General features: G+C 58.2%; 2 protein-coding genes across 10 annotated transcripts; one reads left to right on the plus strand and one right to left on the minus strand.

The window, feature by feature from the left end:
• The first annotated feature begins 7,020 nt into the window (after positions 1-7,020).
• FOXH1 (forkhead box H1) lies at positions 7,021-10,767 on the plus strand. Its single transcript, XM_019717162.2, has 3 exons — positions 7,021-9,398; positions 9,727-9,831; positions 9,943-10,767. The coding sequence occupies exons 1-3, from the start codon at positions 9,225-9,227 to the stop codon at positions 10,732-10,734; spliced, it is 1,071 nt and encodes a 356-aa protein (XP_019572721.2). The 5' UTR covers positions 7,021-9,224; the 3' UTR covers positions 10,735-10,767.
• A 496-nt stretch (positions 10,768-11,263) lies between these two features.
• KIFC2 (kinesin family member C2) lies at positions 11,264-18,220 on the minus strand. 9 transcript variants are annotated; one of them, XM_019717086.2, is made up of 18 exons: positions 17,777-18,220; positions 17,453-17,534; positions 17,117-17,268; positions 16,861-16,999; positions 16,567-16,691; positions 16,421-16,486; positions 16,215-16,343; positions 15,790-15,867; positions 15,564-15,678; positions 15,379-15,488; positions 14,874-14,982; positions 14,599-14,756; positions 12,889-12,993; positions 12,685-12,806; positions 12,457-12,580; positions 12,206-12,335; positions 11,862-12,118; positions 11,264-11,754 (listed from the first exon to the last, which is right to left on the minus strand). In XM_019717086.2, exons 1-18 carry the CDS (start codon positions 17,873-17,875, stop codon positions 11,503-11,505), a joined length of 2,352 nt encoding a protein of 783 aa, XP_019572645.2. In that variant the 5' UTR covers positions 17,876-18,220; the 3' UTR covers positions 11,264-11,502. The 9 variants fall into 9 exon arrangements, with proteins under 9 accessions (XP_019572645.2, XP_074172641.1, XP_074172638.1 ...); XM_074316540.1 differs by having other exon boundaries at positions 11,264-11,769; positions 15,564-15,627; positions 16,215-16,373; positions 17,777-18,139; XM_074316537.1 differs by having other exon boundaries at positions 11,264-11,769; positions 16,215-16,373; positions 17,777-18,137.
• Positions 18,221-18,378: the final 158 nt, after the last annotated feature.

An 18,378-nucleotide genomic window follows, 5' to 3' on the forward strand; every position in this document is an offset into this window, starting at 1 on the left:
ACGACGAGCAAAGGACAAGACAACTCACAGGACAAAGGACAGATCCCATCGAAAACATGCAGACGGACGCTGGATTCCCTAATAATTAACAAATGTAGATTAGAAGCAGGACACACCTGGACACGAGCTGGACAGCACATGTGGCTGGAGCGCAGACACCCTGGGTGCCAGCCCCTAATGGAGGCCCTCAGGCCTCGCCTGAAGGTACTACCCAGCAGGCACCTACCTGCACAGGTGACCCTTCTCAAAAGAACAAGGCTTTTTGTCTTAAAAAACAAAGAAAGAAGGGATTAGAAGATAGTTTGACTCAGAAAAGCCCATATGGAGGGAGGGGCCCACAGTAGGCAAGGATGTGATGGGGGGCCCTACCCCGAGAACCCTGATTGAGATGTAAAGAGGTAAGACGGGTGTCAGAGAAGCAGCACTAAGCTGTGGCTTCCAACCCGCTCTCCACACCCACTCCCTGGGAGGCAGTCACACCCTCCCGCGCTGGGCATCGCCCCCATCACTGTGTCAGGTCTGAATTCCTGGTGGTCTCTGTTCTCGTGGACCATCCTGCAACTCCCTGCCCCAGTCTCGACCTCTTCCTCCTGCCAATGACCTCGTCCTCTGCCCCAGTTACACTCTGGACCCTGTCACCACCAGTATTTCTCCCCCCCCCGCCCCCCACCCAGGCCTTCCAATCCAACACCCGGTTCTCACAGGACCCTTGGCTGTGTGATCACACAAATCTACACGTGTGATAAGACTACAGAGAAGTACATACACACAGTCGTGCACAGCCACGGTGCACGTAAAGCTGGTGACACTTGTCAAGGTCAACAGAGTGTATCGGCGTCAGTGACCTGGGTGAGTCTGCACTGCAGTCATGTGCCTTCAGGGGCTGGCACGTGAGCAGGGGTCTCTCCCAGCTATTCTTATAGCTGTTTGTGAATATGCAATGATCTCAAAATAAAGTTTAAAAATAAAAGAGTGAAAAAGCAAGCCACAGAGTAGGAATTAATATTGGCAATACGTAGCCAACAAGTGATATAAAAAGAACTAGTAAAAAACAAATTGAAAACCCCACCAAATAGGAAAATGGGCCAAAGGCTCTGACAGCCACTTCCCATCATTAAATCACAAAAGGTGCCCAGGCCATTAGTCACCAGGGACAGGACACACCCACCGGAAGGGAGACCAAGTGAGGGAAGGCAGAGCCTGTGACCCCACTGGCCACCCCACTGCAGGCTGGGGTCCTACACTGAATCTATTCTGGGGGCCATCGCTATAAAGGACATTCCTAAGACAGCTATGAACTAAAGTGCCCTAGCTGTCCACCTCCCTGAGGCTTCCAGCTGCACCAGGTGAAAGCAGCAGGAAACGCATTCTCAGAGATTAGGGTACAAATGGCCTTCCCAGCTGGCCTGGCAGTAAGGAACCACCAGTACTTGGCAGCAGAATGGGGGTCAGCTGTCACATGACCCTTGCTTGCTTGGCACAGTCAGAATGCACTTTCAGAGACCAGCCCTGGGAGACTGCAGGGAGCAGTAAGCCAGTGCAGGGTCCAGCACGTGGCTGTCTGGCCACTCCCCCACCACACCGTCCTGTCCCCAACCCCACTGAGCCACTCCTTGTGCCCTGGATTCTGGCAACTCTCACTGCTCCAGCCACTGGCTGGAAACGTTCACCTGCCATTCTAGGCTCTCAGTATCTCAAAGCCAACACAGGCTGGGGCTGGAAAACCTGGAAGGACCTCTCCCCAGAAATCAGGGGGCCCAGGAAGAGATCAAATGGAAATTACAACACACTGTGAACTGAACGAAATGTAAACATATCAAAATATGTGAGATGCAGTTAAAGCAGTGCTTCGAAGGCAATTTCTACCTTTGAAAGCTTAAGTAAGAAAAAGGCCAAATCAATAGCCAAAACTTCCAACTTAAGAAAATAGAAAAAGAGGAGAAAAACTGAAAGTAAAAATAAATAAATAAATATATATATATATATATATATATATATATATATATATATAAAAGCAGAAAATAATGAAAAAGAAAATAGACAAATAGAGAAAAATCTTGAAACTAAAAGTTCTTCTTTTGAAAACACTGATAAAACTTAAACTCTTGCTAAACTGATCAAGAAAAAGACAAAAATTACCAATATCATGAATGAAAAAGGGGACATCACAACTGATCCTACAGATCTTTTAATGGATAAAAACAGGAATGTTCTGAATGATTTAGGACAATAAATTCAACAAATTAGGTCAAACATCAACAAACTACAGCCATGGACCAAATCTTTCCCACCATATGTTTGTGTAAATAAAGTTTTATTAGGACACAGCCTGCTCATTTGTTTATGTATTGTCTATGGCTGTTTTGTACTGCAATAATAGAGTTGAGAAGTTGCAACAGAGACCATACGGCCTGAAAAGCATAAAATATTTACTATTTAGCCCTTTATAGAAAAAGATTGCCATGTTTGACTTAGATAAATGGGCAAATAATCTGAGTGAAACAAATTATCAAAATGAGCTCGAGAAGAAACAGAAAACCTAAATAGCCCTATATCTATGAAAGAAATTAAATTTACAGTTAAAAACTTTCCCACAAAGAAACTCCAGGCCAAGAAGGCTTCACTGGTAAGTTATATCAAACATTTAAAGAAATCATACCAAATCTACAAAACCCTTTCTGAAAATAGAAGAGGAAGAAACACATCCCAACTCATTTTATGAGGCCAGTATTACCCTGACTCCAAAACCAAAGACATGACAAATTAATAATACTGCAAACCAATTTCTTCAAGAATACTTGCAAAAATCCTTTAAAACATGAATTTAAAAAACAACAACAAAAAACCACAGAAACAAAAAACTTAGAAAATGAGGACTAGAATGAAAACTCCTCAACCTGATAAAGGGCATCTCCCCAAACCCTACAGCTAAATCGTGCCTACTGGGGAAAAACAAGCATTTCCCCCAGAAAGGCACCAAGGGAAGGGCATGAGTTCTCACCGCTCCTATTTAGCGCTGTACTAGAGGTCCTAGCCAGTGCACTAAGGCAAGAAATAAAAAGCACACAGATTGGAGAGGAAGCCATAAAACTCCTCAAATGCAGACGGCATGGAGAAAATCCTTAGGAATCTACAGTAGGGCTAATGAAATAAATAAGTACATTTAGCAAGTGTGTAGGATACAAGGACAATATGTCAAAATCAACTGTATGTCTCTGTGTTTGCATAATGCAACACATTAAATGTCATTTACAAATCTAATCTCGCAAAGCATGGACTACTTGGACACCCCTTTGAAAGGTATAGTCTAATCCCCTTCCCCTTGAGTTGGACTTCCTTACTCATTCCTAACAAATAGCAAAAAACGGAGAAGTGGTGCTGCGTAACCTCAGAGGTCAGGTCATCAAAGGCAAGGCAGCCTCTTGCTGTCCTCTCTTGGACAGCTGCTGCTGGAGGAAGGTCGCTGCCGGGCTGAGGCTGGTCAGCCGTATACAGAAGACCCACTCCGTAAGTAGATGGTCCAGCCACAGTCCAGCCCTCAGATATGCAGTCCTGCTGACCACCCTCACTGGAACCACAGGCTCAGTACAGCCAGAACCACCCAGCTCCCGCAGCAACTGTGAGATAATAACTGTTTACCATTGTAAGCCACTCCATTTTAAGGCAATCTGTTATACAGCAGTAAACAATACAGAGACCTAAATAAATGCAGAAATATATATACCACGGTCTATATTCTTAAAACGTCAGTTCTCCTCAAGTAGAGCTTAGCTTCAATACAATCCCAATCAAAATCCCAGTAAGCCTTTTTGTGGAAATTGACAAGCGAGCTCTATAATTTATATAGAACTACATAATATCTTGAAAAGTCCAAATGATTTGAAAAAGAGAAACCAAGTTAGAGAATTTACAGTACTTGATCTTGAGACTTACCGTACAGTTACACTGCAAAATCTGTGTGATATTAGCATACGGTCGATGACTAAAGTAGAGTCCAGAAAGACACCCCCACATGTACTGCCAATTGATTTTCAACAAGGGTGTTGAGTTAAAACAATGGAGAGAGGGTGATCTCCACAGATGGCTCTGGGATGACTGGATGTCCACATGAAAATAATGATCCTTGACCTATCCTCATGGTATAGGTCCGAGCCTGTGTCTCCTGGCTCTCCTGTCCATGTCCTACCCAGCACTCACTGCCTGGCCTGCAGAAGTCACTCCAGGTCCAGCAGAGGCAGAAGCTGAGGAGATCGGTCAAGTTTCTTACCTCTTCTGCCTCAGTTTCCTCATCTATAAATGGAATAACAGTACCTTCCCTAAAAGGGTCTTAGAGGATTTGAAGAGTTAGACACGCAGCATTTTCAGTGTCTAACACAGGGGTTAGTGAACTACAGCCTGCCATCTGTTCTTATGTGGCCCATGAGTGAAGAATGGCTTCTACACGTTTTAATTATTGGGAAAATGCAAAAAAAGAATATTTTGTGGCACATGAAAATGACATGAAATTGAAATTTCAGGGTCTATATGTTTACTATGTGGCCCTTCATAGACCGCGTGTGACCCCTGGCCCATCAGGGTTGTGCGACGCTGTCCTCAGCATGACTCCTGCTTGGCACTGGCCGTTCTTCTGTTGGGAAAGTTCTTCCACCAGATCTTAGGATCTTTATAACTCAGATCACAATTTGAGTGTTACCTCCTCAGAGGTCTTCTGTGGTTACCGTCACACTCCATCTCCCCACCCTCTCTAATGTTTGACACACCGAGGTGGGCGTCTGTAGAACTAAGCTTTCCTGCACCTCTTGGCCCTCCTTTCTCAGCCTGCTGTGCTGGCGAGGCCTTGCCCAAGGTCAGAGCCTGGAAGGGGTAGGGGTAGTTTCACTGTCCCTTCCACCACCATGCAAGGGTTCAGTATGGTGGTGTGTGGTGTCACGCCTGCAAAGGTGGTCGGGTTGGGGTCGGGACAGAGTTTGGGGGGCTACTCTGCAAAGACAGGAATGTGTTATCCTGACATCTGTGAGGAAGGATTTCATGGAAGAGAGTATGAGAATCAGATTTGTATTTCAGGTCACTCACTCAGCTCACGTGAGGAAGATGAAGGCAATGGGCTGGCACAGAGCCAAGAAGACAGCCAGGGGCAGCTGCTGCCACCAGGCTTTTTTGCTGAAGGATGGGCAGGAATGGCCCGGATCAGGGACATTTAGAAGGAAGTTTTGGGAGAACCTGGAGGTGAGGGAAAAGTTAGGAAGTGCCACCCAGATGTCTTGCTCTGGCTAATGGGTTGACTCTGGCAGAGGCACTAGGGCGGACACTCTTGGGGCAGACACAATATGCTGGGTCACCAAGGGTTCACCCAAGACTCAGGTTCCCAAACTGCATGCAGTGGAACCAGGGGTTCAGAAATCCCTCAAACACAGACCCCAACGTTGAGCCCACAGGTACAAGAGCCTCCTTCCTAGATGCTGGCCAGCTCAAGCACGCCCCAAGCAGGTGAGGGGGAGGCCAGGACCGGCCAAGACCGGCCAGGGGAAGGGGGTCCAGCCAACAGGGAGGAAATCCAGCCTGGGCGTCAGGAGGGAGGCCGGGACCTGCTCATGCTTCCTCGCCCTGCCTCTGAGAGGAGCTCAGGTCGGGGAGGGGGCAGCTGGCCACTCAGAGCCACACGCACCCATCACCAGGAAGAGCACAGGGCTGGCCAATGTGCAGGCTCCTTCAGACAGCTACCAGCCCTTCAGGAAACGCGGCCCCAGGTGGGGGCTCTCTCGGTGCCCCTGAAGTGGATGAGGCAGCAAGGTCAGGGGCACCAGGCCTCTTCACATGTCCCACAGGGAAACCGCAGTCCTGCGGGGGGGCGGGGGGCGCCTGGCGGTCGAGATGTCCAGGAAGGCTCACTGCTAGGCCAAGGCAGAGAGGAGAGCAGTGTGGTGCCCTTATGGCCACCCCCACCCCCGAGTTAAGGGTCCGGGAAGAAAAGGCAGGCCCAGAGCTTTGGGGAGGGCCAGCCTCTCTCTGGAATGAGTCCACACACGCCTCCCCTCTCTGCAGCCATGGAAATTAATCCCTTGGTCACCTCAGCGTCTGACAGCCTCAGGGCAGCCAGGGGCCCAACCGACTCACGGAGCACCTCCCACACAGCACGGGGCCTGCGTACTTCTCCTCCTGACCCCGATCTGTGAGGTGGGGCCCGGGATCCCCAATGCAGGTGAGGTCACCTGAACCGACGCAAAGCTACGGAGCTTGTCCCAGACAGGTTCGGTTTCTCCGCTGGCCCACCTCCAAAGCCCACACAAAGCCCGTGCGAGTCACTTCCCTGTGGGCCTTCATTTCCCCGCTGAAATGGAGAGCATTCTAGAGCTGCCGACCCGACCAACAGGCTGCAAGAATGCAAACCGTTCCACATACAGGTAAACCATGAGAAGCCCTTCCGGTGGCCTTCACGGGTTGTCACTGCCCGAAGCCGTTCTCCACCCTTCGCACCCACTGCCCTGGGCCTCCTCCACCGGCGTCCGAGCGGGGCCTGGAGAGACTGCTGCCCTGGCCTCTCCGCGCTGGCCAGGGGTTTCCTGAGGACGCCCTATCTGGGCTTTCCTCCTCTCCCTCTCCATCTGGTCTTCCCCTTTCCTTTCTCTAAGCTCAGCCTCCCCTCAGGCCTCGTCTCTCCCCCGGGGCCCGGCCTCCTCTCCCCCGGGGCCCGGCCTCCTCTCTCCTCCCCGGAGCCCGGCCTCCTCGCTCCCCCGGACCCGTCCTTCTCTCCCGCCACAGGCCCCGGAAGTCTGAGCCTCACCTTCCGCCTCGCGCAGTCGATCGGATCCGGTCCACCGGTCAGTCAGCCCGGCACTCCTGCGGGCGCCGCAGGGGCGGGCCCCGCGCCCGGCCGTCGCCATGGCAACGCTACACTTCCGGCCCGCGCGGCCCAGAGCCGGAAGCCGCGGCGCCCCGTAGGAGCTGGGGGCGGGGCCTGGCCGGAGCAATTAGTGGGTCTCTGGGGACCGTGCCCTGTGACCCTCTCTGTGGCAGGGGCATCCTTGGCGTGGATGGGGTCCGGGTAGGGCGGGAAGGGCAAGTAGTCAAAGGCTCCCAGGAGGGCGGTCGTCTATTTATGCTGGGCTTTTAAGGAAGGGCCGGAGTTCACCCGACAAAGCAAAGGCATGACGGGCGGAGGGAACAGCAAGCGCAAAGGTGGAAGGATCCAGTGCATTGGGGCAATGGGAAGTAGAGGTGATGGTTTAAGAGGGCGGGGGCTGGGGGTGAGGAGTGTGGTCAGAGATGAGTAGTGAGAACACAAGGGTCCTTGACCGCCAAACCAAGGAGCTGGGCATTATCCTGGAAGCTAGGGAGGGCCAGTGGGGAGAGCGGGTGACTTAAGACGTGTGGGAGAAAAAGACCTCTTTGCTGACCGAGGGGGGCTAGGAGGCCATAGGTAGTAACAGCCTGGTGAGACACAACAACCCCTCAACTAGAGAACCTGGGAATAGAAAGGAGTAGAGCAGGTGACAGGAATTCAGAGGAAGCCAGGTGAAGTCTGAACGGACAGTCTGAGATAGTGGGGGGAACAGCGTGGTACCCCACAAACACATTATCTCAGCCCCAGGCTCCCTCCTCCAGTGTACCCACCCTCCTCAGTGCCTCAGCATGAGTGGGCACACACTATGCTGCAGATTTTCAACACTCTAAGGGTATAACAGGGTGGGGGGCTGCACAAGAAAAGCTGGATTATTGGAGTAAAGTGATATAAAGTGAATCTCTGCTCCTGTAGCCTCCCTCAGGTCTGAGGGCCCTGATACCAACACCAGCCACCACTGCTAGTGTCCTGGGCCTGATATCCCTTGGACAAACTTGACCAGTGTGTGTGTGTGGGGGGGGGGGGGGAACTGGGCTTTGAGGCAGGGTACAGAGCACAGGTCTTGACTGACCTCAAGGGAAGAGCCACCGATCCCATAGCCAGGGAGGAGGTGAGGGGACAGAAGAGGAGGTGAGTCTCTGGTCAGCTGCCAGAGGCATTTTTCTAGGGCCACAGTTTCAGATCAGTCCTCTCCCTGCTAAAGTCCTCAGAGGCTCTGACCAGGCCTGAGCAGGGATTACTGGTCCCTCAGGCTTCCCCACCTCTCCTAGAGTGCTCCTCCTCCACTCAGGCCAGCTTCCACCAGTCTGGGGAGCATCTCCCTCCTTCTAGACGAAGATTCAGGGCCCTGTGGCTGCCTGGGAAGCCCTCCCTGTGCACACACACAACACAACTGCACTCACTCCCACCCAGGGTGGAGCCAGGTGGTCCTCGAAGGTTCTACTGGGCAAAGACCATGACCCATGGATCTGTATCCTTGAGGCTTAGCCCAGAGAGGTGGCCAGTGACCCCCTACAGCTAGGAGACCTCTCCCTCCACTTAGGGGCACTGTCCGAGTGCCTGGGAGGAATGAGAAGCAGCCTTCCCCGTGGGGCAACTCCCAGAGCATCTGGACCCAGAGGACCAGAAGAGGAGGACGGAGGCAAGCCTGCTTCCATGAAGTCCTCTGGGGCCAGGCCGGTCCAGCTCACCCAGGGCCACAGTTAAAATAATGAGGGCGGTCAGCTCCCACGACCCACTGTTCACAGGTACCAACAAGGGAGGAAACTGGCTTCCAGGGCCTGGGGAACCCGCTGAAAATCCAGGGCTTGGGAAAATCCCTTGAATCAACTGTGTTCCTCTCTTGTTCCTGAGGTTTCCTCCAGGAAGCCCTCCCAGACTACCACTCAGGTCCTTCTAGCTGCTTGGCCTTGAACTCTGGGTAGGCTCCACCCCTCCTTGGCAGCTTGGCTAGGGCAAATCACTTTCCTGTCTGTTAAATGGGAGCCTGGGACCCAGCCCAGACAGACTGATAAAGTAACCATGGGTCACAGGCCTCTTCCAGGGGCTCGTCCTTCCAGCTTGTGCCGGGGCAAAGGCAGCCCAAGAGTGAGAAATGAGGCCTGGGTGGCTGACTGCAACCCCCTCTGGAATCTTTCCTGCCCCTCCCTCCCAGATTAACCGAAACCTGCTAATTGTGGCAGCCCTCTGCATGCTCCCCTCCCCCACTGCTGTATTCCACCCTCCCTTTGCCTCTCCTCCCCTCCCCCTTCCATCCGAATGATAAAGGGCCCAGCCGGCCTGCCCCCACCCGGCCTCAGGCCCAGGCTCTGCCTCCCCATTACTGCCCACTTCCCTGTGCCCTCCACCGGGCCAGGCCCCTGTCCACGTTGCCGGCCTCCCCTTCATGGGGCCCTGCAGCAACCCACGCCTGGGGCACCCCGGGACGGACTCACCCTCCCAGGCCCCAAAGAGGAGGAAGAAGAGATACCTTCGGCACGACAAGCCCCCCTACACCTACTTGGCCATGATTGCCCTGGTGATCCAGGCAGCACCTTCCCGCAGGCTGAAGCTGGCCCAGGTGAGAGGGTGCCCCGCTCTCCCTCACACTCCTTGGTGGGACCTTTCCCCAGACCTGTCCCCCACCTACTCCCAGGCTCAGGCTCTGATCTCCACCGCCACCTGGCCCTGCCAGCTGTGCCAGTGGGTCCAGTCCCGACCTGGGCACCCCGAGAGAGAGCTGAGGTGCTCAGACAGGACCCTTCCCGGTGAGGTTTCCTCTTCTCCCGGGCGCAAAGGTGTTGGGCGAGCGGCGCAGGGGCGCCCCAAACCCGGCTGTGGGGGAGGGGCGGCGCTGCCCCCATCGGCGCCCGGGCTGACGGCGCCTGCCCGCCGCCCGGTGGTTTCAGATCATCCGTCAGGTCCAGGCCGTGTTCCCCTTCTTCAGGGACGACTACGAGGGCTGGAAGGATTCCATCCGCCACAACCTCTCCTCCAACCGATGCTTCCGCAAGGTGGGGCAGGGCGAGGGTCGGGGTCTGAGCGTAGCCGGGGGCAGGGCGGGGGCGGAAATCTCGAGTATCCGGGTCCCGCGGCCCCAGCAACCCTGCACCCCTACACCCCAGGTGCCCAAGGATCCTGCGAAGCCCAAGGCCAAGGGCAACTTCTGGGCCGTCGACGTGAGCCTGATTCCCGCCGAGGCACTGCGGCTGCAGAACACGGCCCTGTGCCGGCGCTGGCAGAGCAGGGGTGCCCGGGGGGCCTTCGCCAAGGACCTGGGCCCCTACGTGCTCCATGGCCGGCCCTACCGACCTCCCAGGCCGCCTAGCGAGGGCTTCAGCATAAAGTCTCTGCTGGGGGACCCCGGGGAGGGAGCGCCAAGGAACAGCCCAGGTCGGGCCGGTTCCCTGCCAAGGAAGGAAGAGGTAGTGCCCACACCACCCCGGCCCTCTGAGAGGCCTCTGTGGCCCCTCTGCTCCCTCCAGGGGACCATGAGAGCCGAGGGGGAGACTTCCCAGGTGGGAACCAGCAGGCCTTCACCCCTCTCCCCTGAGCCCAGAGCCTGGCCTCTCCACTTAATGCAGGGTACCCCAGACCCTGGGGGACTGTCCGGTGGGGGTCACAGGGCCTCACTTTGGGGGCAGTTACCCACCTCCTACTTGCCCATATACACCCCCAATGTGGTAATACCTTTGGCCCCACTACCACCCACTTCCTGCCCCCAGTGCCCACCCTCAACCAGCCCAGCCTACTGGGGGGCTCCTGAACCCCACAGCCCCCCGGGACTGTTCTGGGACCTAGATGCTCTCTTCCAGGGGGTACCACCCAACAAGAGCATCTACGACGTATGGGTGAGCCACCCCCGGGAGCTGGCTGCTCCCACCCCAGGCTGGCTGCTCTCCTGGTACAGCCTGTGAGGCTGCAGGCCAGGGATTGCTTTGCTCTCCCACTCCCTCCTGCCACCAGTGGCTTGTTCAGGGGGGACCAAGGCTAAGAGGATCAAGAGGTGTCTGTGGCCACAGCAGCCTTGAAACACCAGGCACCAGCCCTGCCAAGAGTCCACAATGTTTATTGGACTACCCCACAAAGGGTTGTGGTGACCACCTGGTCACCACCCTGGACCTGATGGTCAGTCATGCCTCTCCTACTCCCACAGGCAAGACTGGGGCTCCACTTAGAGTAGCCCTTCCTGGTCTCACCTCTGGCCCTGTCCGTCCATCCATCCATCCATCCATCCATCCATCCATCACCATCTGTCACCTCCCCTCCCCCGGCTCCGGGCTGGGGGAGGGAGAACCTAATGGCGGCTCCAGCCTCAAGTCCTGGCTTCCCTCAACTGTCTGGGAAGGAGGTAGCACCTTTTGGGGGAAAGGGCATAGGGAACAGGGACCATACCTGGTTTTGGTGGTGGTAGTGGGGAAGATAACAGTAAAAGAACAGACAACATTTAATGCCAAGTCTTGATTTTTGGTGGCGACTGTGGCAGCTCTGGGATCCCCTGCCGGGTGCTGTGATAACAGCAAATGGTGATAAGGAGGGAACTGAGGGGGCCGGGCAATTGTTCCTCGGGGCAGAACACTCGTCGCAGGGAGCGGGGGAGGGGGGCTCAAGTCAAGGAAGTTGTGGAGGTGCAGGGACTTCGCTGCCTCTGCCGGCAGAGGCGCTACCCGACGCCTTGGGCATAACTATGAGGGCAGGTCCTCTGGGGGCACGAGGGCGGAGCTGGAGCAGCTGTCGGGGCCGGGGCTTGGGCTGCCAGGAGACGGTGTGGGGGTGCAGGGTGTCCCCGTGAGTGGTGTGTCAGTGCTGAGGGAGGAAGGCGTCCCAGAGCGCGGGACCCTGCGGCGCCGGGCCGGCCCCAGCTCCACTTTGCTCACTCGCTCGGCGAATTTGAGAGAGCACACGGTCTCGCCGAGATCCTCAGGCCGCGTGGATATCTGCGGGGAGCGGCTCTGGTGGGCGGGCCCGAGTGGGTGGTGCCTAGCATGCAGACCGCCCTCCCGTGGCCCTGGGCACCGCCCCACGCCGGGGCCGCGGTACCCACCTGCAGCAGCAGCAGCGCGGTGGCGCCGGGGCCCAGCGCCGGCTGCAGCAGGCGCGTGAGCTGCGAGTCGCGGAAGGGCACGTGAGGCCGGTGGGCTCGCAGCGCAGCCATCACGCCTCCCAGCGCCAGCAGCGAGCGGTTGATGGTCCGGGCTTCCCGCAGACGCTGGGCGTCGTCAGGGTCTCCCTGCGCCCTGCAGATGGCCCCCGCCTTCCAGGCACGCTCCGATCCAGCCAGGTCCACCAGATGCAGTGTGCCTGCAGGGGCGGGGGAGCCCACGTGGAGGGAGCTCCGGTCTCTGATGTAGCGACGCCCCCCACAGGGCAGCGCCCGGACCGTGGTACCTGCGGTGCCTGAACCGCGCGGAGTGGATGCCGCGCGCAGCGTCAGCGTGACCAGCGCGTGCGAGCGAGAGCTGTGCTGGTTCATGGCGGTGGCCGCAGTGGCCCGGTTGCTCCTCCCCAGGCTCAGCATCTGAAGACGCGACGAAAGGGCTTGCTTGCTTGCTGCGTGGTGCTGCTGTAGGGTCCACACCCCTGGGGGCGAGCACAGGGCAGAGCCTTGGAGGTCTGCGCGGCCCCCCGCGCAGCCTTACCTGCTGCAGCGTCTCCAGGTTGGGCACGTCCCAGTAGGTCAGGCCAGCCACCTGGATTCCCCCCTGGCCTGCTGGGCCCTGCCTCACAGCCAGGCGCTGGGGAGGCCCCGGGGCTAAGAGGTCCCTGGTGAGAAAGGGGAGGACTTGGTTCCGGGGTTCTTGCGGGACAGGGAGGCGAAGAAGGGCTAGGGGCCAGAGGCTGGTAGGAGGCAGCAGGGCATGGCTGACCTGACAGCCTCATTGTAGATTTCCACCATGCTGAGAGTCACGCGGTGCTGCCCTCCAGTCCTCATCTCCCGGAACAGTGACTGCAGTGCCCTAGGAGCTATGCCGGGGTTCTCAGGTGGGCCCTGGGAATGAGGTGGGGTGCCACATCCGTGCTCACGTCCCAGCCCCTGGCCCCAGGAGCCACCCAGATTCCCCTCTTCCCACCTCCATGCTGTAGGTCTTCCCAGTCCCAGTCTGGCCGTAGGTGAAAATGCAGACGCTGTAGCCTTGGAGGCAGGACAGCACAGAGGGCTCCAACTCCCTGAAGACCTAGAGGTGTGGGGGGGAGGGGGTCCTGAGCTTTGGAGCCTGGGGCAAGGTGTGAATCGACTTCATTTCCCTGGGAGGATGGCTCTGGGGGAGCTCGCTGGAAGGCAGAGGAGGCTCCCTGGAGAAGATGGCATTTGCAAGAATTTGCCAGGCAAAGGCAAGGGGCCTGACAGGAGGTGAGATCAGGCAATGCAGGGTATTGGAGCCTGACCACAACTTGAGAGGCCTGGGGAGCAAGTCAAGAGTCCAGACTGCCATGTTCAACCCCCTGGGTGTGATTGGAGGTGTCCCTCTGTGAGGTAGGGACTGTAATGACATTTGTGAGGGTTATGGGGTAACCTGTGCCACATAAAGGATGAGCCGAGAACGGCCTATGGGTGGGGCATTGTGGGATGCTGGACCATTAAGATTGCTAGAACCTGGACCCTGGGAGGGTGCAGAGAGGCAGCTGAGGGGGAGATGGGGCTGGGACTGTCCTGTTGGCAACTGAACACCAACAGCAGTCGTTTGAGCAACGACATTGCCAGGTTTCATGCCCATAATGTGCTGGTAACTGACTGGGCTGTCAGTTCTGCTTGAAGTGAGGGCAGAATACAGATTTTCTCGAGGTTATTAAGATCCTATGACTGGAAGGAAGAACTGGGTGTGACTGTGGTTCCATTGCAGAGATGCAAGACTCGAGTGATGGGGTTGGTGACAGAGGTCTTGGGTTCTTTCATTCACATGTGCTGAACTGAAGGGCCCTGTCCAGTACAAGGGTGCCCTGTGCAGGGCTGCAATTTGGGGTGGGACTGACGCTGGGGGTAGTAGTATGTGGGATTAACACGTGGAGGTGGAAAACAGCCGTGGTACCCAAGGAAGTGGAAGAAGGATACCTGGCCACCCGACAGACTCATCACACCTTTGGTCCCTCTGAGGCCAACAGGGGTGAGACTTCACCAGCTCTGCCCCTTCCCTAACCCGCTCCCAGGCCTGCGCCTCCCCTGCCTAAGCTCTGCAAACTCTGGCAGCAGTGGCAGCATTTGTGAACAGCGGTGAGGGTGTGTGTGAAGCAGGATGGTGGGCTGGGTCCAGCAGGAGGGCAGGGTTTGTGCAGGGCGAGGGGGAGCAGCCCTGAGGCGGGAGGCTGTCTACTCGCCAGCACCCCCCTCTGCCCACTTTGTGCTTGCCCTCACATGGGGCCGGCTCTGCACCCCCAGAGGGCAGTGGGCGGCCAGTGAAGCCTGGGGGAGGGCCTCAGCATTGTCCCACCACAGCAGCAGCACACACAGCAGCACTCCAGCCATGCTCTGCAGCAGGCCCTGCCTGAGCACTGAGCACCTTAGACACGTTCATTTTCCTGGTAAAAACTTATTTTTGAAAATGTTAACCTTCCTGCCCAAACCAAAGGCTCTGTTTCTCCGGAACCTGCAGAGCTTGGGAAATCCCTGGAAGGAAAGGAGGTGCCTAGCTCAGCTGCCATTCCTGCCTCCCAAACCGCCTGCCTTCCTTCCCGGCTGAAACCTACCCACTCTCCGTCCTGGGAGGGCAGGACAGGGAAGGGGGCCCAGAGCCCCCTGGGGACTCTGAGGGAGGGTGAACACAGATGTCAGGGTGGAGCTTCACCTCCTCCTGGCTGGCATCTGGAGGGAAGACCCAGTCCAGGCGGAAGCAGTGCCGGCGCCCCCGATAGCAGGTAGTGACAGTGCCGCCCGGGCCTGGCTCCGAGCTCACCAGGCTGGAGGGTGTCCCTGGCCTCAGCCGACACAGCACACGGATATTTCCTGGGGTAGAGATCATCTCAATCATCTCAGTGGGTCACCTGCCAGTCCCTGAAGCATGGAGAGGCCCCATTTCCTCCAGCCTGCCCACCCCACCTCCTACTCCCCAGGTGGCCATACCCTTGAGCTCCAGCAGCCGCCCTGGGCATCCAGCTGGGGGCCTCTGCTGCTCCTTGGGGAGCTGAGTACCACCTCCACTAGCTGACAGTGCCCCCAAGGCCCAGGATACCTGGGAGGGTGGGGAGGGGCACGAATGTGAGAAAGGCAGTGGGGGGGCAGCCAAGGAGGTGGGGGTGGGGCACTGAGGGCGATATGGAGCCACCATGTGGCCACCAGCTGTGGTTGTCGACACTTTCAGAGGCATTATTCACTGAGCCCCAGAAGAAGCCCAGGAATCAGGAGGACCATGGGCAAGGACGTCATCTGTGTCCTCTGGGCTTCTCAACCACGCCTGCGAGGGGTTCACTGTTACCCCAGTTTGCACAGGACAAAAGTGGGACCACACCCCAGGTCACAGGAGCTGTCCTGGTTCCAGAGCCTACTACCTCCATTAGAGCACGCAACTCCCTGGGGCTGGGCAGGGAAGAATAGAGAGCACATAATAGAGGGGAGCAGTGGTCCTGACCTGGCCCCGGGCCTCGCTCAGTGAACCCTGACAGCTCTGGGTAAAGGTGCTGACCAGGCCTCGGAGGTCCCCACAGCCCTGACGCAGGCTGGCCATGCGTGCCCGAAGTCCTGGTGGGGCAGGTTGTTGTGAGGGAAAGCCCAGGCCGCGTGGCCATCCCATGAGCCCCAGGCCCCAGGCCTCACCTGCCAGCTGCCCGTGCACCTGCTGCAGTTCCCTTCTGCAGTTCTGCTCAGTCTCCTGCTGGAGCTGCCGGAGGGCCCCCCGAAGGCCCTGCAGCTGCACCTCCTGCACCCCCAGCTGTCCCACCCCACCCCACCCGTCACTGAGGGCATGGGCCCTTACCAGACCCTGCCTCAGACGCCCCCCAACCAGCGCCCCAGTATCCCTGCCCCTCGGCCCAGGGCCCACCTGGACTCGGAGGGCTTCTGTGGTGTCCTGGGCCTCCTGAAGCCGGCCCTGGAGCTCCACCAGTGCTTCTGCCTCCTCCTGCAAGAGGGGTAGGGGCCCCATGAGGTATGGGGACCTGGGAGAGAGGGCACTCTGGCAGCCCTGGTTCACATATGGGGCTGAGCCAGTCAGGAATCCATGCAGGGCTGTTTCCCCAAGTCCTTTGCTCTCCTGGGGTCACTCAGAGGAGCCACACGGTGTGGGGAGGGGTTCTCCCACGGGCATCAATCTCCCTGATGGGCCTGACCTGCATAGACCATCCCTGGACCCGTGCACAGTCTGGGCCCCAGCCTCTCTGTTCCTGCCAGCACGAGGTCCTGAGGAAGCCTGGGCAGTGTTGCAGGAGCCCCAGACTGCAGGGACGTGGCAGCTAAGAAGCAGAATACCTGGGGGGCCCTGGCGGGTGGTCCAGGATCCCAGTGTCTCAGGAGGTCCCGAGTGAGGGTCAGGCTCTGTTTCAGGGCCTCATTTTCCAGGGTTAGATGCTGAACCCTTTTCTCGGAGTCTGTCGCCCCCTGGAGGACAGGGAAGGGCTCTGGACTCACCTGAAAGCCCAGCCCTCTCTCCTTGAGCCCCGCCCCCGAAGCCTCACCACTCCCAGGCGCAGTCGGCCCAGCTCCTCTTCTTGCAGTTCCAGCTGCTGCTTCAGCTCTTCCAGCTGGGAAGGAGAAAGGGGTACAGGGTGGGGCGCCTCCTTCTAGCCCACCCCCACTCCCTGCTGCCTCCTGGGCCCCTCACCTGTCCAAGGATGAACTGCTCCAGCCGCTGCCAAGCTCTCTGGTCCTCCTCCAACTGGGGGGGCTGCTGTCCCTGGGCCTCACTCCTCGGTGAAAGGGAAGGGTTTTCTTCTTGGGATGTGGCTCCTGAGGTGGGGTGGGCCCAGTTAGGACTGAAATCTCTGGCCTGAAGGGGGGCAACTCAGGAGCAGGGTGAGGCTTGGGGAACCCCCACCCCGCACTCCAGGCCGCTCAGGTTCTGGTAGGCTTCACTACCTCAACACACTCCCTTTTCAACTCACTACTTCTTACGCACCAGCAGGAGTGGGGGACTGCACTCCTGAGGCTGGCTGAGTTCCCTGGGGCAGGGCCTGCCTCCCCCTGGGGCTCTGAGTCCATGCCAGGAGGGCCAAGAGCTGACCAGTCACAGTCAACAGTGGGGGGACATCACCAGTCTGTGAAGAAGATAAGAATCAGAATGCAGGAGACTGAGGGGATACAGGGGTGTGGAGACCGCAAGGACTGCGAAGAAAGGACGGGTCGCTGGAGAAGAACGCCTCAGCCCGGCTCACCTTGCTCAGATCCGGAGGATACCCGCAGCTCTCTTCCGCCCCCAGCTGGACTGAGAGGAACTCAGCAAGACGCACGAGAGCCTCTTCCAGGGAGACCTCGGCCGGCCGTCCCTCGGCTCCCGCTGTCGACGCATCCTCAGACTCGGAGCAGCCTGCGAGGCCAGTTAGTGAGGGGGGGTGGGGGGACGTGCTGGGTCATATGCTGGAGGCTAGACCACCAGATGGCAAGTGCCGGGTCCCTCCATCGCAATGAGGTCACGGACACCTTCCCCTCCAACGGAGGAGTTCCCTCACGGCCCCGGGGAAGCAGCGCTCCGGATGCACGACAGCACCTACCGACCAGGCCAGTTAGCTCGGTCCACAATTCTGCCGTGGATTGATCGGGGCGGCGGCGGCCCCCAGGCTTGCTGCGGGCACTCTAGGGAGGGAGCGGGGGAACCCTTGAGGAGACGCCGGGCATCCTGGGGGGTCCCTCCCTCCAGACACTGAACCAAAGGAGTTGGGGCTGAGGTCTCTGCTTTCAACACCAAAACAGAGACGGGGTCCTCAACACGGCTCCCCTCCACATCATCAGCGCCCTGGGGACGTACGCTGCGCGGGCCTGCACAACCCGCTCTCAGGAAGGGGGTCGCCCGCCGTGCAGCGTCCGCCCCCGCTCACCTGGGCGGTGTCCCTGGGGTCGGCGGCTGCCGCGGCCCCGCCATCTCTGCGAAAGAGGCTGTAGAAGATGTAGATGAGCAGCGAGTAGAAGGCGTACATGGGAGCGCGGGGCGGCAGAGGGCCCCGCTTCGCGCCGCCCCGCGTCCCCGCGCCTGGACTCGGCGCCTACCCGCAGCAGAACGGGTGCGCATGCTCGGGGCGGTCGCCCCCACGGCCCGGCTCCCACGGGCGGAGGGCGCGCACCGGAGGAAAGGGGTGCCAGAGAAAGGTATCCCCGGGCCGCACCCGGACCCCTGCCCCGCGCCCCCACCCCTACTTCGTGGAAACCCTGGCTGAGATCGCCCACAGCCCCCGCACCCCTTTTTCTCGGAATCCCTTCTAGCTCCACTGCTCTTTCCCCTTAGAGCCCACCAGCGTCCAACCTCCCCTCCCTCGGAGCCCCGCCCTCCCCCTCTTTTAGCCCCTCCCCTCAAGGCCCGCCCAATCCCCCTCCCGCCTCTCCCTTCACGGCCCCACCTCCTCCCCTCACCTCCCCTTCCTCCGACTTCTCCCCTCACAGCCCCGCCCCTCACCACAAATCCCTGCAAACCACTGGACCAATA

This window comes from Rhinolophus sinicus, linkage group LG12 (assembly GCF_036562045.2).
Source record: "Rhinolophus sinicus isolate RSC01 linkage group LG12, ASM3656204v1, whole genome shotgun sequence".
NCBI classification, from domain to species: Eukaryota; Metazoa; Chordata; class Mammalia; order Chiroptera; family Rhinolophidae; genus Rhinolophus; species Rhinolophus sinicus.